The 20,541-nt window shown below is 36.1% G+C and overlaps 1 protein-coding gene across 1 annotated transcript in view; it reads left to right on the top strand.

The window, feature by feature from the left end:
• LOC129258918 (titin-like) overlaps positions 1-14,724 on the top strand; it is a 292,780-nt gene extending 278,056 nt beyond the window's left edge. Inside the window, exons 193-204 of the mRNA XM_064097713.1 lie at positions 62-197; positions 924-1,102; positions 1,501-2,592; positions 3,164-3,361; positions 3,748-3,939; positions 4,428-4,650; positions 5,163-5,276; positions 5,790-5,874; positions 6,251-6,497; positions 7,093-7,217; positions 7,704-7,884; positions 11,878-14,724. Coding sequence (XP_063953783.1) covers positions 62-197; positions 924-1,102; positions 1,501-2,592; positions 3,164-3,361; positions 3,748-3,939; positions 4,428-4,650; positions 5,163-5,276; positions 5,790-5,874; positions 6,251-6,497; positions 7,093-7,217; positions 7,704-7,884; positions 11,878-12,065 — 2,960 coding nt within the window. The 3' untranslated portion in view covers positions 12,066-14,724. The remainder of the gene's footprint in view (positions 1-61; positions 198-923; positions 1,103-1,500; positions 2,593-3,163; positions 3,362-3,747; positions 3,940-4,427; positions 4,651-5,162; positions 5,277-5,789; positions 5,875-6,250; positions 6,498-7,092; positions 7,218-7,703; positions 7,885-11,877) is intronic.
• The last annotated feature ends 5,817 nt before the right edge of the window (positions 14,725-20,541 follow it).

Genomic DNA, 20,541 nt, shown 5'->3' with positions numbered 1-20,541 from the left:
GAAATAATTCAATTATACAATTTTAAAGTCACTTAAAACTCGTATAATTTTTCTCTTGTAGGACTTCCTCACAACGAAACGGAGGATTACATCCGGCCATCATTCGCCAAGCCGCTGCGGAGATTCCGTGCTAAAGAAGGCAGGAAGGTCCGACTTGAGATCCAAGTCATGGGATGGCCGGAACCAAAGGTCACCTGGTAGGTTATGGAATCCCTGATGGAAACGTTTATTAATTCAACACATATTTTCCTAGCAACTCTATTATAGTATTCTTGTGGGAGTAATTGACCTTATGCTCCTGACTTTAAGCTCAGTCGGTCGCCATCTGGAGCTCAAATACTTGCCAACGAATTAATATCCCTGCTAGATACCCTTTTACTATATCATGGTCGAGTTAGACTACCTCGATCGGATGATTATTTTTATATAGAAATGATTATCATGGCTTTTATTCAAACCCTAGTGCTTCCGATGCAGTTATGGTTCAATAATGATTCAACCATAGTTTCTCTTGGTTAACTGTCGCATTGTTTTCCATAAAAATATCTTGAGTAATATTATTGGTAAATAAACTCGAAGTATTAAAACGTCTTTGTGTAAAATTTGATTTATACTCTTGCGTGATGACGTTAGTTTAATCATATATTCATAGATATCAAATTCGAAATAGTGGCTACTTTCATATGATTTCTGACATATATAAACACTTTATTTCTAAAGAGTCGCTTCTGACGTGAGAATAATAGGTAGCCATTTCATTTAGTCATTCGTGATTTCATATTTGTTTTTTAAAAAATATGATTTTTTTAAATGCATATTGTTCAACTATTTTCCTGCAAAATCTTACCACATAGATCTAGCTCTTTTAGAAGATACATGTTATTTATATTTGAGTATCTTTGTATTTTACTCTCACGCTACAGGATGAAGGACAGCGTTGAAATTGTGCAATCTGACCACATGTACGTCGAAAGGGCCCCTAACGGATTACAATCCTTGGTCATCTACCGTGTCGTACCAACCGACGCAGGCCGCTATCAAGCGATTGCTTCGTCACCAGCTGGCAAGGCCACCTGCTCTGCCGAGGTTGACGTGATTCCAGGTAAATAATGTCATTACGGTATTTATGTATTTATATTTCCCTTTTAATAATAGGCAATTTACAAAACAATCTATTGTAAACATTACATAGGCCTGTAATACTTGTTTAGAATATTCTGCATGGTTCCATCCATTTATTTCGATTGATTAGAACGGAGATAGATTTTTAGAAACGGCATAATTGTTGATACAGTTATGAAAATAGATGTGAATGAAGAAAGAGCGTAATTGTACCCATTTCCAATTCATATTTGTTTGAATGTATTTATTTTTAGAGTCATCATAGTTTGAATATCTCTGAAAACAATTTTTATTAGCCTAAAAAGCATAAACGTACTTCGGACTTTCAAATAACAAAATTCTCCTTTTTGGTCAATTTTCTCATAATTTATAAACCAGGGGAAGCCTTACTAGATAGAGGTGCAGATGTTGGGCGTGGTCGTCATAAGACCCGAAAGGCGCCGCGGACACCTCGCAGTTACCTCGATGTTCAAACCGAGAGTAGCCGCACTCATCAAAAGCGTTCAAAGCACATACGCGACCCATCAAGCCTTTCACCGACTTACTCCTACGAATCAAAGCGCACACAACGCAAGGATTATTACACACCAAGAACCGACGTTCTTGCGCCGTCACGCAGCCGTTCTTACAGTCCCACGTCACCAACGGGGCTATCACCGTCGTCGCGCTATTCGCCATCACGCCCGTATTCAACATCGACCTACCGCCCGTCGTCACCAATGGGAACTTACAGACCATCCTCCCCGACGTACCGTTCACCGTCACCAGCCTACCGCCCTGAATCACCAACATACAGACCGTCGTCTCCATACCACAGCTACGCAACATCAAAACGTCTTTCTAGCAGACGTGGAGTAGAAGACTCTGGTGTAGAATACTATCAAGCTCGGTCTGACAGACCCTTGAAATATTCAGAAATTCAGGAAACAAGAAGAACAACGCGGGATGCTGGTCCTGGTTATTTGGATGTTACTCGCACATCGGCAACCTTCACGCGATCGGGTGGCAGACCTCTTCCCAAGCTGACCTCTTTCTCCGCTTGGCAAGATAGCTTGCGTGTACCAAGCCGCGATCGACCATCGACGCCAACAACAATTGATCGCACACCATACACTGAGCCTTACCGCCCTGTGATGCGAGATCGACCCGTTACGGGTCCGACGAGGATACCGCGTCGTGTCTACCGTGATGATGAAGACTATTACTCGGCACGATTGGAAACTAGTCCATATAAAATGGATGAGAGGTACAGCAGGGAGTATGGTGGTTACGAGGTCGACGATGATGAATTTGCAATACGTACATACGCACCTAGCGCCCCGGGTGTTAGACCTGACGATGAGGAGGAGGAACCAGAATTTGTTCCACCAGAAGAACCAGAGGAGGCCGGACCACCAACCTTTGTCAGGAAGTTTCAAGACATGTCTATTCGTGATGGAGAACGGGTTGTCCTGGAGGCGGAGATTACCGGTATGTTATAGGACTTTAAAGTAAAGAGTTATTTGTTTCCTTTTTAAATTAAATCTATTCTTTAAAAGATATTGCAATCTCCCGTTCAGGAGAATACATTTTCTATTACAAAGAGCGATATCAAAATCTAATCGGATCTGCTCAGAGCAAATTATAGACGATCATTTTGATGAATATTGGAGCAGATCTCTGCTCTTGTTTTTGTCCCGTTTTCATTACAGGGTGACATTAATGTTGGCACTCTTTTAACGTCAACAATCAGTATGAAAATACAGTGGCTTTGGGTAGAAAGGCAATAGAGTTATTAAACTATCAAGAGTTCAGGTCAAGTTAGGAAAAAGTTATTGGAGCTTTGCGAAGGCCAGAAGGTTGATAAACCATCTGAAAATAAGATGCAGGAACGATAACTTTCTATGGATGTATGGTACAATCATGATATTTATACCATAGATGCATAATATATTTCTCTTAGGACGTTCAAATTCATTATTAAATGAAACAGATAAAACTAATAGTTCGTAATGCTATCCAGTCTCATAATCAGAGCTACTCTTTCTTTTGTTCCTCATAGGCTCTCGTCCAATGGACGTCGGCTGGCTCCGAAATGGACAGGACATTGTGGACTGCAAGGAGTTCCGTTATGTGAGCCGTGGCAACATTTACCAACTAGAGATTGCAGAAATCTTCCCCGAAGACGGTGGAAAGTACACATGTGAAGCCCTGAATGACCACGGAGAAGCTGAATGCAGTGCCATGCTTACTGTCAATGGTGAGAGCGATACCTTACAAAAGAATTATCATATTGAAATTATTTTTACTTTATTTTTCTTAGAATCCTATTTTTTTTTCTTTCGTACGGTATGGCCACAAAAAATCAAAAGGAAAGATCATTTAAAAAAGTATTCTGACCTCCTCCAGGTGAGCTTGGGTTCCTGCATTTCTGCAGGAGCATGACAAAATTATTATTGCTTCTAATAAGATTCCTCCATTTGTTTTAATTGATTCACAAATTATTTTGATTTTTTAATGTTTTTTTTAACGAATCATGGTTTATAATTTCCATTTAGTAATGATTTTGTTATTTACATTGAGTAACTTTCTCGTTTAGATAAAAAAATATCAACTGAGTTAAAGTAATTCAATTTTATTTTACAGAGGAGCCAAGTGTGAGCATCAGTATCTCACAGAGCATGGATGTAAGTCTGAGTACAGACATCCCCTGCACAGCCACCATTGACGAGGATCACATCCCACCAGAGTTCTTTGAAGAACCCCAGTCACAGATGGTTGAGGAAGGCACAACTGCAATCTTCACATGTGATGTTGACGGTGACCCAGTTCCTTCAGGTAAGATATATAACGTTCTTGGTTAAGTTTCGACCCTTTGCTAGTAACATAGTGTAAATCAGAGACAATTTTCACACCATACATCCCACCGCTGCCACCATGTAACAAACAACCATTTCAAAGCCTAACTTTTTGAAACTTCCACTGCCCAAGTGAAGTAAACTTCTCATCAAATATCCTACTTCTGCAATCTACATCCATTTACACTTCATATTTCAACTCTTTTACATTGCCAGTTAAGTTAAATGGACACACCTCATATTTCGACTCTCTTATGTTGCCAGTTAAGTTAAGTGGACACACCTCATATTTCGAAGCTGCTAATATGCAAACGAGGACAATGCCACTGCCTCCACCATGTCTATTACAATTCATACTTCATACTGCAGCTATCATCCAAGTAAAATGAATCACCTTATTGGCCACAGAATGTTCCCAGAATAATTACTCCATTACTTATGATTAATCCCTATCATTTTCCTCTGCAGTGACATGGTCAAAGGATGGTCGCCCGATCTCTGATGGTGGTCGCTTCTCGATCAGAAGTGACAAATTCACACACACCATTGAGATCCAGAATGCACGCTCAACCGATGCTGGCCCATACACCTGCACAGCCAAGAACAGTGAAGGCGAGGTGGTTTGTGAGTTCACACTCGATATCCTACCTACTGGTGCTGGTGATAAGGGCATCACTGCTTCTGATGTCAGGTAGGTTTCTTTCTCCCAAAACTTATTTTACTTTGGAAAAGGATGAGTTATATCTTGTTCAGAGTAGAATGTTAGTGTTAAGTTGTTAGGATGTTATACTTATCATATTCAATGTGTTCTTGCATAGCGTATCATTGTTTTAACAGGGTAGTCATTCCAGTTTTCAATAACTTAAATACTTTTTCAAATGTAGTCACCAAACACTAGGCAATCACTGACTTTCTTTTGTTTTTGTGGGATTCTTTTATTGTAATTCTTTAGCAATTGGTATCACTGCAATTCCTTTTGTATTCTACATACATTTTTATTGCTGTCTACCTTTAGTAATGTCTTCTTTATTTGAATACTTAATACAGGGAAAACAAAGTTACTAATTTACACATGTATTCCTATTAAAAGCGATAAATTACATCTGTACAATATTAATGTGATTATAATGCCACGCACCTGCTGCTCAGTATCTTAAGCTATTAGCTTGTATTTCTCACTTTCACTCTTTGCACAACGCACAGTAGTGCTGCAGCACGAGATTCTGCTGAGTCCACTAAGTCAGCTTCTGCACCTTCTGGTGAACCTTCATCTTCAACCGCACCTCAAGGCTCTGCTGGCAAGGGACCTAAAGACGGGTTAGCACTCATATCTCAGTAGATTAATTGTTTGTGTAGATACAAACTGCACTAGTTTTAGTGCTTACAGATATCCGTTAACACAAGATTTTGGTGTGCTATAAGTCATTTAGTTGTATTTCACCAAAGCAACACAACTCTCACTTGTTTTCATTGATTTTCATATGAAAGGAACAAATATCTTTTTATTAAATGTAATTAGGTATGAAGTATAAAATTCAAACAAATGTAGAATCGTCAGCTAAATACTGTTATTTTTTAAAGTTGTCATCGTCTTTCACCTTACCACATGATTCAACAATGATTTTTTTGGTACTTTAGAGCACCAACTATTCTCCAGAGTTGTAAGGATTACGACTGAAATGAAAGATTTGATATGAGAAGATCAATAATACGTTAGGGTGAATAGCTATACTTTAAGAGGAAAGATCATTTGCAAGGATGTATCTTATTTTCAGCATTGTTTCATTCAAGAAATCACATATTTTTCTGTTTTTTAATGTTTATTTTCAGTGAATCAACTCCGGGTGTTTCTGGATCAGACACCGATTCACAAGAAGGAAGTCCACCAAAGTTCATCAGAGGTCTTCAAGAAGAGGTCTGTAATTTAGTGTTTAAATAATTGATTTGTTCATTAAATTGAAAAGTGGAACACAATTGTGTTTCTAAAAAATAAAAACAAAATGTAATAATTGTGTGGACATGAAATATAAAAGAAATCAAGTTCAACGTTCAGTTAACAGGGTTTACAAAATAACCATATGGTATTAAAATTGACAATTGCTGGATAAACCAACTAAAGGCTTTTATTCTACTAAAAGAAGATTTAATTATTTTTTTTTTGGGGGGGATTCAAACAATGAATGCTGTATCATAGTGGTGTCGGTCATAATGATGCTACTGTGAATGTCAAACTTTATCTTGATAAACAAATATACTAATGACCTCCACAAACTTGTTTAAAAACCTTTCAGGTCGCCTGGGAAGAGGACAAAGTCGTCCTTGAATGCCATGTCCAAGGTGTTCCCTTGCCAACAGTCAAGTGGTTCGTCCACAACAAGGAAATTGAGTCAGACAAGTTTGTGGTTATCACAACTGACAACAATGGTACCTGCTGTCTCACCATCTCTGAGGCTTTCCCCGAGGACTCTGGTATCTACCGCTGTGAGGCAACCAACTCTTCAGGAACGGCTGCAACATCAGGAGAACTCATGGTTGCAGGTCAGTACTAGATGACTGAAATTTGCTCCTGTGTCAATCGCTCTTGCTTTTATTTCTCTGAATATGCATTGTTAGGGTTTGATATTAGGTTTCATATTTGGCGTCAAGTGCAGATTTGGCATGAACAAATGTCATGGATTCTATCTCCAGGGTCCTATCTAAAAAGAATTTGGTAGCATTTGAAAATTTCAAATTATATCGCAGTCCTTAGCTTAAACCATGCTATTTATAAAACTCAATGAATCAAGACCAAGATTATGAAAATGAAAAGAAAATCCATATTTTATTGTTCGAAATAGACATGAAAATAAAATACTCTGAAAATTTGCTGGGCCCGGCAGCCGCTGTGCAGTGCCAGATCGACAAGGCTCAATCCCTTAAATTGTTGAAGCCAAACAAGGTAGCAGCAACTTTTATCTTCTAACGTCTTTTGGTCTGACCCGGCCGGGGTTTGAACACCCGACCTCCTGGTTGTGAGACAGACGCTCTACCAACTGAGCCAACACACCACTGGTTTATTCCCCCATTAAAACACAACTATGTTTCATGTGGTACATTGATCATCATAAACTGTCATAATTATATATCTTTACAGCTAAAGTGGTCGTTCCCAAGGCACCTGCTGGTAAACCTAAAGTGGAACAAGCGTCCAAGTCCTCTTTCAAGATCACGTGGGAAACACCAGCAGAAGATGGGGGAAGTCCCATTTATAACTACAAGGTGGGTATTAAAAATATAATTAACTGAATTAATTTTCTTTTACCATAAGTATGACAAGTAATCAGGATAATGCAGTGTCTCCAATCACTATCATTTTCCATTTGATTCTGTAATGTTCATATTAAAAAAGAAAACAGTCAAATTAATTTGGATTTTAATTTCATGTCTGTCTATTCTGTCATATAAAACTACCATCTTTGTCATCGTTTTGAACATATGATATGGATGCTTTTCCCTTTCTTCACAATCATAAGGGTCCTTCTTGAATTTTGTCTTTTACATGTCGTTTTTCCTTGATGTAAATAACAATATTGTTAATAATCAACAAATTGTTTGTCCTATGTTATAATTTTTATACAGAAGGATAAATGTTTAGGTTTTAAAGTTCGTTACAGAAATGATAACATCAGTGATGTAACCTGTCTCGTAGCATGCTATAATCACCCCCCACTTCCTTTCATTCCTTCCCCATCATTCTGTTGCTAGGTTGATGCCCGCAAAGCTGGCGAAACAGCTTGGACTGAAGTCGGCAATGTTGGTAAAACGTCCTTTGAAGTCAAGGGCGTAAAAACCGGCGTTCAGTACGTTTACCGTGTCTCGGCTGAAAACGAAGCCGGCTGGTCCCCTCCAACTCAAATCTCAGATCCCGCCGTTATAACAGAGTCAGGTAGATGAAAGAGCTTAGACATTTTTCTTGCTCTCGCTTTGCACTGATAGATTTAGAAAAGCAGCATGAATTAAATGGAAGATAAACTGGAACTATCGTCTGGTCTTCCAGTACGCTTTGCATCAATGCAAATTATTATATACGTAGATGTATAGAAAGTTGCACATATTAATCTATAAAACATCTTTTAAGAATGGTAAACTGATAAGGTGTATCTCTCTATCGAAATATGCAATTCTGGATTATCACTTATTTAATTTGGTGCATGTAACAAAACTAATTGGAGTTCGGAACACATGGCATTTTGCCGATATTTACCTAAAATTTACTTTAAATTAATGACTATATTTGGAACCATTTGTTGTTTAAACATTACATGATATTTAAGTCATTTATTTGAAAACAACCACGTTAAAAATATTTGTCGGCCAAACCACTTTTCTGTAACTCAAATCAAATTAGCCGATTTCAAAAAAAAGGAGAGAATATATTAGAAAATCATCCTGCAATTTTCATTTTTGTATATATTTGTGGCATTATTTTGATACAGATTAATTTTGTACAGAATCCTAATACAAGGTATGTTGGTCGCTTTGCTTAGCTAGACATTTACCAATCCTGCATTTTCATTGCTAAATCGTCATACCTACCTCCCATATTTAGTCCATTCTTTAACACCATTCCCATCATTTTTCGTAATGCTACCGTCACATCAGTGAAAACTGACTCAAAACTGACCAATGGTCTGTCATAGTTAGCAAACTGATATGTTTTGTCATTCTGGAGTCAGTTCCACGGATGTGACGACAGCAAAAGTATTTTTATTTTATTCCACATTTTCATTGCTTATTTTCACATTTGTTCATACTGCACTGCACTATGTTTTTGCATGTAGCAATTCCTATTAACACCTTATTTTTTTTTCTTTATTTACATATATTCATAAAGGAGTTAGGTGTCACAAGAGGACAAGTTGTGAAACAAATTAATAACTGATTGAATTTGTGGAAGATATCTTGAATCTCTTTAGTATTCAATGGATGACCGGCACATACTCCTCAAGTAGTTGATAGCTATAGTCTATTGCTCCACATTAATACTTATGTAAAGGCAATAGAATAATCAACTTTCTTTGTACGTCCGACATCCACTTTTCTCAATTTTCACTTCGCTTCATAAAACACTCAAGCCATGAAAATTTAAGAGCATTACACTTTTTCATTCGAAGGTCCTGTACACAGAGGGCAGATGTACAAACTTTGTGGAATTGCTCATAAGTTGATTATCTAATAAACCTTTTGAATACATGTACAACGAAATGAGTTCAGAATCTTTGACTACGGATAATATGCCATTGGCCAGAAAGTTTGTTGGAGATGTTTTAAGACATTAAAGTCACTAAAGGCGGTGCTGCACCATCCCGAGTTTGCTCAATCTCGAGATTTTAGCCCGATCAGCCCTCTTCGCGATTAATCTCGAGATTCAAGAAACCCCGTCTGCACCATCCCACGAAGAGCGATTCCTGCTCGAGCGAGGCAACAAGCCCGATATTACGAGCATGCGCACTTTCGGATCTTGGAGTTTCAACGGCCCGCGCTTTTGAATAACTTCCCGCGATATGCAAGCAATGTACTCCTTTCACTAGCACTTTCGCCGAATTCAACCGGTGTTATGCAACAATCCTCTCAGCTCAGCGAGTGAAGAAGTGATGTATTCTTCGTTAAATATGATGGCGGAGTAGGAGGCAACGACAGAGAGAGAGAGGGGGAGAAAAGGAGGAAAGAAATGCTATTTGCTCACATTTTGCGAAGGAAGACAACACTGCTGTCAGTGTTGTTATTGAATATGACCATCGTCGATGAGCGCCTCCCCCTTCGGTCTGGTCTCTCCCAAAATCCATTCACTGGTGGGACACCATCGTTGCTTATGAACGCTATTCGCATGTATAAAGTTGACTTCCGCACGTGTTTATGTTTTGACCAAGGCGGAAGTGGAACGCGAATTGCATTATGGACTGACGTCATGAATAAATTACCCCGAGTCCAATCTCGAGTGCGTCTGCACCGACGAATTAGCGGGATAATTCGTAAAATAGCGCGCTATTTTGCAAATAAACCCGAGTTGACTTGGGATTGCAATCTCGAGATTAATCCTACGAACTAGCGCGATAATTGCGTCTGCACCGCCAACTATCTCGAGATTTTTCAGATCGGGATAATTTGCCGGATCAGAAATAGCGCGCTAATTTGAAAACTCGGGATGGTGCAGACGGCCCTTAAGAAGCAGCCAATTACTAGTGTTCTTTTGCACTGTCTGTGATGGGGTTCCCCTAAATGATGACCTTTGCAAATGACCTCCAATACTTTGACCACATGAGCACATTTATTTACTTTAATTTTTTTATTATTCCCCAGCATTGCTTTATTATCACATTATGTCATATTGCATCTTCCATTTCCAGCCTTACTACATCATACAGGTTTATTTTATTGATATTCATTATTTGAGTTTTCAATGACAATTCCGTACCTAACTATGATAAATTTCCTGTGTGGTACAGTTTAAGAAGAAGAGAAAAAAATAGCCTGCTTTGCAAATATTGGTTGATATTTTTACCCTATTATTCTTTTTAAGATGAGTGTAGAAATTTGTTCCCTCTTTTTTGTATTCCAAAGAATGCTTATTCAGTACCCTAGTAGGTATACAGAAAAAATCATGATGTTACACACTATGAACACATAATGGCTTCATAAGAATGTTCCATTGAAATTAAGCCACTACAATTAATTGGAAAATTTTCACATAGTCGCTATGCGTTCACATTGTGTTCTTACTAGTATGGAGACCCCAACCAAGTTCCCAATAGTCCCTTAATCCCTTTATGAACAAAAGATTATGTTTGTAGTTAAGAATAACTTTTATTTGGACTTTTTTGTATGCACTATATATATATATTTATATATATATATATATATATATATATATATATATATTTATACATGTACAACAGCTTTGGCAACTCTTTTTATTTAAATATTGTAAAGAAATGGATGAAGAGAACGCCTACCATTGTTCTCTTCATCCATTTCTTTACAATATATATATATATATATATATATATATACTCGTGATTTATAATGCAAGTACATGCTAAATGCTACCTGTGTCGCTCTGCCAATTTTGAATACATTTTATGTAATATTATGCAGATAATATAAATATCTAACCAATATCATCAAAGAGATATCACCAAAGCGTTGAGGAAGGTGAAACTGCTATTAAAACCTAGTACCCCATATGTAAGGCTTTATGCTCGAAATGTGTGGAGTTTCCAGAATTGTATAATTGTAAAGCCAATCTTATAGACTATAGGATCCATAGTAAATGTATTGGCAATCATCTATCAATTTTATTACGGGTTAAGTGGTTGAGCTTAGTGAGTGCCATCGCAGTACTTGAAATAACAAATGTCATACAATCTGACTAGGTATGAATCACTTGATATAATTCAATTCAATTTGTAACTGAATTTTACAATCAATTATGCAACAGTTTCTGGCAACATCCCTATGTTGCTTGGTGAAGATGTTGTTTGGCAAACTGTTCCTTAACATTGGGTGATTTCAAGTTCAATGTTGACCTTTTGGTGTTGGTGTTAGGTCAATTTTTACACGAGTATACCACCAAACATAAAATGAAGATGGTCTTGAACAGTCACTCACTAGTTGTTGAGGTGTCAATAGTGTGATCTAGATCAGTTTTACAAATTCAGAATAGGTTTTGTAGCTAGGGGAAGCAATCCAAATTCCAACACCAACGCTAACAACGGACTTGAAATCACCCATTTATGGAAAAACATGATGGTTTTAATGTGCCAAAATCACTAATGATTGTCCAATATTGGCTATTGGCAGCGGGCGTCACTCACAAGCATATGTCCTTAGAGTAGATGGAACCGTCTTTTCAACCTCGTTCATTTAATTTTTCTTCCAGAGTCCCCGCCAGAACCGTCCTCTAGCACCGACAAACCGCCAGTTGTGAAGGACAGTGCGCCCAGCAAAGATCAAGCAGGAAAAGGCCCCACCCCTAAACCATCAGCCGCTCCTAAACCATCAGTAGCCCCTCCCCCTAAAAAAGGAGGCAGTTCATTGGCTGACCGGATGGCCAAATTCTCAAAGTAGAGTATAATTCTTGTAGATTTAGTGTAGCCTTCTACTTCACTTTTACTAAAAATTCATCCGAAAATTCAAAAATAAAAATTCTAAAACCTTCCAAAAATGATATTTAAAAAAACTTGTAAGATAATTCTCAATTTCTTTCTCCTAGCACTGCATGATTTTAGATAAATTATGATTTCTTTCATACCTGTATGATTCTTTGATATGTACATAATAAATCTCTATTTTGGAATGTTTTACTTCACAAATAAATCTGAGAATTCTCCTGCTTGACGTTGGAAATGATGGTGCCGGACAAAGAAAATCTAGTAATACATTGATAAAATATTACATGGTGACTTTGTATTCTAAGAAGTCAATATAGAAACTTAAGTGTACAAAGCTACATGTAGAAGATTACCTATCATTGTTATGAACAATGCGTACGTATGATGTTAAGTTGCTTTTGCTACATCATCAAGCAAAACAAAGACCAACATTTTCAAACTGGGAGAATGTAACAACTTTTATATAAATCAAGCGTAACTAAGTAAAAAACTTCAAAGCAACTCAAATTGCACATTAATTAATGTCAGCAAGATGGTCATGTAATGTCATATTTATCATGAATCACGCCACTTTACCTGCGGGTGATGATGATTTGTAACCGACATGGATGTAAATAATTCCGCTTATTTTTGTTCTCCTTCCTAAGGTCGGTGTTAGATGAGTTTTTTGTAAAGCTCATGTTTTTTTTCAGCTGGAATAAAGTCTGTCGATAATTGTATATGATATAAAGAGGAAGACCCAGATAGGAACAAAAATGGAAAGTACTTGATACTCAATATGATGTATAAAGATACTTGATGATTCAATCATCAATGTTCCTTTATAAACCATAAGTCTGTATTTATGTCTTGATGACAAAAATGATATGAGAGCTATATGACAATTCAAGTCGGGTGACTAAAGTCATGTGACTATATGTGAAATAAGTCTTCCATTTTGTAAGAAGCAGTATCATGCAAAGAAAACGTGCCTTTTTGGTGCTATATATTGAAAGAAATTTTCTTTCCGAATATACCACCTTTTTTATCGCGAATCCAGGACTATATGCAATTTTTTATGCTGGTGAATGACAGAGTTGTGACTATTTTGAATGAATAGTCAAGTCTTGTATGGAATCAGATTTGGTTTCAAGTTCAGAGAAGAAATCAAACTTTTTAAAAGTTGAACCTAAGTAAAATCCATGGGACTGTTTCATGAAGCTGTTTATAAGTTATTCATGACTTTACGCCCAACTAGTAACATGTTCTTGAGCTAATGATATACTCCTTTGTAGCTATCTAGGCTCTTAAAGACATGTTCCAGCTGAGCGTAAAATCATGCATAACTTACGATCAGCTTTATGAGACCTAACCCAGTTGTCATTGGTATGAGATGACTAAGAGTTTACTTTTTATGAGTAATTTCCAAGTGACTGCAAGAGGCATAATCTGCATATGTGTTATCTAAATTCCAATGAACATTTATGATAAAAAATAAACTGGAATTATGTGACTGTGGTGGACACATGAATTCCGTTTGCGATGTGGTGGAAATTATACATCAATTGTTCATTTGGATTTTGATAACACACATTTGGGGCATCTGTCTTGATATTGTTTTCAGAATCAAATAATTGTGGTGGTTATTTGATAGAGAAACATCAAAACATGTCCTTGCACTCACTTGGAATACATATTTTGATGTAAAGTTGAATGTTTGGCTTATTTCTCTTTCACAAAACAGGTTAATCAACCGAACATTCAACCTTCACTCATGATATTTTACACGATTGATGACAACGAAAAAGAAATTGAATGAAAAGTTTAAAGAATGTAATAGTATTTTTTAGAAGAAAAAAAGAAACCATTGGAACTGCTTGTAGTGCTTCTTGTAGAAATTTTAAGTTGCTTAAGATTTTTTTTCGCTAAACGTTTGGCCAGCCAAGCGTGCCTTTTATGTGTTTTTTTTTAATTTGTAGTTTTGTCTTATTCATAGGTCTTTGCTTGTAAAATCATTTTTGTAGATGCGTTTTGTCAAGTATAACCCTTGTACTTGTTATTCAATACTTTTACTTTTCTATTTTTCCCTCTTGCAAATTCTAAAACTGCATTTCTAGCTTTGCTTTACCTCCAACTTGTAGTACTCGTGCAGTGGCGTTGACTAGAAATATGAAATGGATTTAAAACAGATTGTTTTTGCTCTTTATCTCTCCTATGCAGTATGTATAGTTTGTAATATCAATGTAGAAAGAGACTATAGAAGGGATGAATCCTTCAGAATCTATTTCTTTTTCCGTTCTGTAATTACTCCATTAAAAGGTTTTTGTTATTTATTTATTGTATGTATTGATTGTATATCAAGTGCCAAAAGCATTTATCAATAAGGTCTAAAAATAGAAAACTAATATATTAATTTCAGGCATTATATTGCACTTTTCTATGCAGAATGTTATATTATCACAATGCGAAACAAATCAGAAAACGCAACTCATGTAATTATGCAAAATTTGGGGGCAAATGTGTCAATGTTTTGATATCTATCTGCTCAACGCTTCGCGTGTACCCATTTTTTTTTTCAAGAAGAAATTTAGCATCCTTAATTACCGTTGAATAAATGTGCAATTGTATCTCTAGAATTTGTTGGTATTGTCTCATATTTCAGTTGCTTTCTTTTGATAGATTGAATTAAGTAAAAAGGGGAGGGAAAGAGAGGAAGAGGAAAGAGGGGGAGCAAAGAGAGAGAAGTAAGAAAAGGAAGGAGAGAATGAATGAAATACATTAGTGGTACAAAGAATGTGAGACCGAGAGGGAGGACACAACTTACTTGGGCTTGTTCCATTATTTTGTATATCCAAATATTTGGATGGAATGTGGGGAGGACTAGATGGCCAGGGGAAAGGGCAAGTTGAAAACTGAGAGAAGTTATAGCAAATATATAAACATATAGAAGAGGGTGACACTCAAACGATTACTTATCGTTAATAAATAGACGTTCCCTCACCCCCCCCCCCAAAAAAAAAATTGAAAGACAGCTGTCAATTATATCAAATTTGAAACAATTGTTCCTCACCCGTTCCTTTTGAGTTCGTATTTTTGTCACAATAAATGTCATCAAAAAATTGTCATTGTCATTGTAAGATGTTGATTCAGATTTATTAATTGATAAGCATCTTTCAATTTTCAAACAAAAGTAAGTGGAGAAGTCATTCCATGTTGAAAGGAAAAACGTGTTTAATTCAATCGTTTTCCTATTTAATCATCATGAACATATCTATGTGTGTTGAGAATCTGATCATTATTTCTCCAATTGAAGGAATTTGTGGTATATTTTAGGAAGTCACAAAAAAATGTCACGTTTTTTGGTGAAAAATAGCAAGGGACATTTGCTGAATATTAGTCCATTAGACAAACAAATGTGCACCTTATCACCATAAACATCCCTCGGTGTGATTGTGATGATACCCACTACGATCATAATTTGTCCAATTGAAAAACTCAATAGCCTGTTCCAGTAAATCATAAAAAACTCATGTTTTGGGGGAGGGGATGCAAGGGGGTTAGATCGGGAATTTGGGTAAAAATCAAACAAGTTTCTTACCGTGGTAACATGCATTATGATTGTCCACTTGGAGGACTTTTGGTATAATATTATTTCAGGACAATTTTATCATTTTGGCTGAAATGGCAAGGGGATAGTTCAGTAATTACTGCCAATTTCCTTTTTTTTTTACGAATATCCCTTTTCATCACCATAAAACACCCAGGTGTGCGTTGAAATTCATTATATCTTTTTGTTCTTTTGAGACCTTTTGGTATATTTCATGAATTTATTTTTTATTCACTTGTCTAGCTGTCAGATGTAAGCCAGAATTCCAATGAACAATAACAGCGCATTCCAGGATGTCTCGCTGGGTGTTATTCAGAACATCCAGTCGCTGGTTTTGTCTTTGGCGGGTGTTAATTGAATGGATCAAGCTTGAGTGAATCCCTATGGTACTGAGTGCATATCATGTCTTGTTGCATGGGAAGGAACTCCATGCAGTGAGAGTGACACACCCACGTTCCGTTTTCCTGTTGTTCCTCGCAATGTAGGAGAACATGGAAATTTTCTTTCCATGTTCATTACTAATAATTTTACTCACGAGATTTCAAGTTTCAACGGATATATGAATCGCTCCGACTGGCAAATCCCTATATGGCGTCGGCATTCTCAACCTAAGAAGAAGAGTAAGTACGATACCCACGTATTTTTTAATGCTTTTCAGCTATTCCATGCATGTAACGAGACACCAGGCGCTTAAAATGTCAAGTTGAACCAACTAAAATAAAAAGATTCATGTTAGGTAAGGTAGGCTATATGTCCAAGAAGTCTAAATCTGATTTTTCACTGCCTTTCACCTTCCAAAACCCGAGTTACACCACCTCTCTGAACAGAGATCAAATTTGCTACTGAAATTGCGGGGGGTTGTACTTTTTGAATTCATATTAATACTTCTTTATAATTAGGTCTTTATTTTACATCCATTCTACAGTGCGTATCAAAAAACGGGACAGTTTTGAAAAGTCTATAAAAAATTGTTTCAAATTATGATATCTATATTTTGATGTTAATAGATGCTCTGAAATCTCATCTTTAAAATGCCATTTAAAAAATAAATTTTGTTCATGTTTGAGCGAACACGGGACGCTTTTGTCGGGGGTTCGAAAAGAGGCTTGCGCCAAAATGGCATAAATGATAAATTTGATGATCAGACTTCTTACTAATCAGCATATTTCTTCTTAACCTTTTCATTATCTTTGCTGCTTTGATTTTCGAATTATGCTGTCAAATTTCTTTTACAAATTTATTTACTTGAATTATTTTTTTCTCATTTAAACTTCTTTTACCTTTGAATTTTCCTTCATAAGTAAGAAAAGAAGACTTTGTCAACCCAAGCAAGAAGATTTTGATTATTAATTGGGAGAACTTGTAATTATTCAAATCCTTTTATTATGTGAAACAAATTATGTTATGGTACCTTTAAAAAACATGAATACTATTTTCAAAGGGTTATTGATTCCTTGACCAAGTTTAATTATGTGCTTGACAGGACAAACAGGAAAGGATTCATGTCTTTTAGCACTCATTCAATGAACAAGGTTATGATATAACCACTTGTTCACTGCAACCATCCTGCCTGTGGGGAATCTACAGGTAGGACTATGGTATGCCAATGTTGTACAGAGCACACACAATGACAAATAAATTGCAACTGTATGGAAATTAGTAATTTTGGTCACAAAAGTGATATATTAATCATTTTTTAAAGTGTGTGCTCTGTACAGCATTGGCATGCCATAGTCCAACCTGTAGATTCCCCACAGGCAGGGTGGTTGCAGTGAACAAGTGGTCTTTTAGTGGTATTGGTGTTGTGTTTTGTGTTTATTTTCCTTGAAGCGCCATGAGCACCAAAAGGTGGACCTGTGCGCTATATAAGTAGCCACCATTATTATTATTATTATTGAGTCAATTTTGAAGGAGCTAGATATCGCAGATCGGATAAAATGTATTAAAAAGTTGTGAGCGAGCAATCAAAATTTTTCACTTTTTTATTAAAATATCCAACTTTGTAATAGATTTTGACATAATATTTCGAAAATAAATCATACTTCACTTTCTATCCTTTTATTTCCTTTCCACTTTTTTCTTAATTTTTTTATTGGGAGAGCTCCCCGAGCCCCAGCCCATCTGTATGCCACTGTTCATAACATTTGTAGCACACAATGAATGGATTTTTTTTAATACACGCTCTCCCATACTTCGGTTGAAAAAAAATGTTTTTGCTTAAAGAAGGAATATTCAAAGCTAAAATAGAATATATTAAAAATAAACAACAACAGAACAATTCAAGCAAAAAACAGATTTTAAAATGAATTTTGACCGCATAAATCGAAAATTATGGCAAAGATAATGAAAAGCTTATAAGAGGAAGTCTGATGATTAGCAAGAAGTCCGATCATATTTATCATTTTATGCCATTTTGGCGCAAGCCTCCTTTTTAACCCCAGACAAACACATTCCGTGTTCGCTCAAGCATGAAAGAAACTAATTTTTTTTAATGACATTTGAAAGATAAGACTTCAGAGCATCTATTAACACCAAAATATAGACATCATGATTTGAAACAAAAATTGTATAGACTTTTCAAATCTGTTCATTTTTTTATATACGCACTGTATAATATCAAGTTGGTATTAACATTTTATATGAGACGAGCTAGACAATATTTCAGATGAAAACACCCTCAAAATGTGTCTCTCGAGTCACAAAAAGGGTCCATTTTAGATTGCTTATGAATTAGTAGATTGTAGTTGGTTACTTCTGAGGATTTTAGGGTTCTCAATAATTCCTGCCAAAAAATATTTACATGTGTAAACCCCTTCATTATAAAAAAAACCCACAAGAATAAAAATGTCACGTTTAGTCACACTCAGATTTCTTCGTGTTGTAACGCGAGTCACGTTTTCAGAACTTACAGAAGTCTTTGATTAAAGAGAATGATTAATTGTATTAAAGAATAACTTTGCCTTTTAAAATAATTCATGTAGATGGTTCTAATGGTGTCATTAATGGTAACAATGCTTATATTTGGTTAATAAATATATTCAGTGCGTCCACAAAAACACGAAACCGAGATTTTTCGATGATTTATCAGAACTTAATCACAAATACAATAGACAAATGACCTATCATTGTCGCACCTAGAGTCTTCTCTTTCACTTGAAATAACTTAGATTGTTCCTCATTCACGCATGAGTGAGCAAAACAATATGAAGAAAATACCAAAGAGTCACTTGGCGGGCAGTACCTGACTTTCAAAAAGAAAATCACATTTTAAAAAGTTCCGTATCTCCTCTTTAGCTTGATACCTTACTTACAGAAAATGGTTATGTTTATTTGAAATAAAGCTTGAATTCCAAAATATTCATTAAATTGAGAAGCTCTCGAGGTTAGTTTTCAGACTTACTCGACACTCCGTTTGGTTGGCGATCACCCATGCATAAAATCTTTTGTTAACCGTGCCGTAGTTTCAGTGGGAAACCGGTGAAAACGTTTAATAAAATCATGGAAATACAAGCATTGTTTCGAAGGATCTCAACTTTGTTATTTATAAACGATTTTCTATGATTGAGGTATCAAATTAAATAGCAGACATTAAAACCTTTAGGCATGTGATTTTTTCTTTTGAGAAATCAGATACCCCCAGCCAAATGACCTTTGGGTATACTTTCTACAAATTGTTTTACTCACTCATGCGTGGGTGAGAATTCTCTTATATCAGCTGAAAGAGGGACTCTAAACTTTAATGATAGGTTATTTGTCTATTTTTTTTGCCTCAAAGTTGTAGACCGGTAGCTAAATCTCATAGGGGCTCTATTTAAGGAGTTCGTACAACCCACACCACAGAAAACGTTTGAAACCATAAGTAGTGAGTATAGACCCTCTAGGTAGTAGTCTCAAATTGTGGTATCACCTTTTTTCTAGAGTCGAATTTAAAGAACGATGTAAAATAGCAAGAAGTTGAAAATATCAATAACCTTTAAGGGTAAGGTGAAATGTAAGTTGTCATATCTCCGCTTGTATATATCATAAATACGCCGTTGATGTATCAAAATGTTGCTGGGTGATAGCCCTAAGGTTACAGCAACATTTAAATGTGAAATTCAGATATCAAACGTTCAAAATAGAAGTACACTCAAGGCCAATATCCACTTCAATCTCAAGTAGATATGAAAAAAATGACATGATAAAGTGATTTTGTGATGTTAATCATGAGGCACTCTATAAAACTACAGCGGGATTAAATATGGGTTATTCATAACAAAATGAAGATTTTGGCAATATTTTTAAACATTTCAGATATTTTAAAACATTTCAGATGTTTTAACTGCCATATTTAGGCTACTATTCACAATCTTGTATTGCCGTTATTTTGATATCCGACGCTGCATGAATCAATTTGAATTTCTTGTTTACTGGCGATATAATCTTGTCCCAACCACATTCCATTTTCTTTCTTCAAACTCAAATTTGTCATTTTTTTTAAATTGTGAATTCTTTCTATAGGGTTAAATGGCCCCAAGTCGCCCCACTCTTTTTCCGAATTTTGTACATATTTCTTTAAAAATTTGCCATTCTGAAGCCCCTATTGAGGCAAAAAGCATGTCTACTAGTAGTAAACCCACTTTTATTCTTTTGAAACCACTTGGAGACAAAAGAGTAACCTTTTATATATATGTTACAAAGAGGTGCTGGCACAGTAAAGCCTACTCGCTCAGGGGGGCTGCCGAAGTCACCCAGCAATTTTCACTATTTTGTCTATTTATGGAAAAATCTGCAATTTTGAGGCCACATTGAGGCAAAACAAATTCTGCAATATAGTAAAGCCACTTTTATTGTCATGAAATCACTT

Source organism: Lytechinus pictus, chromosome 1 (assembly GCF_037042905.1).
Source record: "Lytechinus pictus isolate F3 Inbred chromosome 1, Lp3.0, whole genome shotgun sequence".
NCBI lineage: Eukaryota > Metazoa > Echinodermata > Echinoidea > Temnopleuroida > Toxopneustidae > Lytechinus > Lytechinus pictus.
This window is presented reverse-complemented; position numbering and strand designations above follow the sequence as displayed.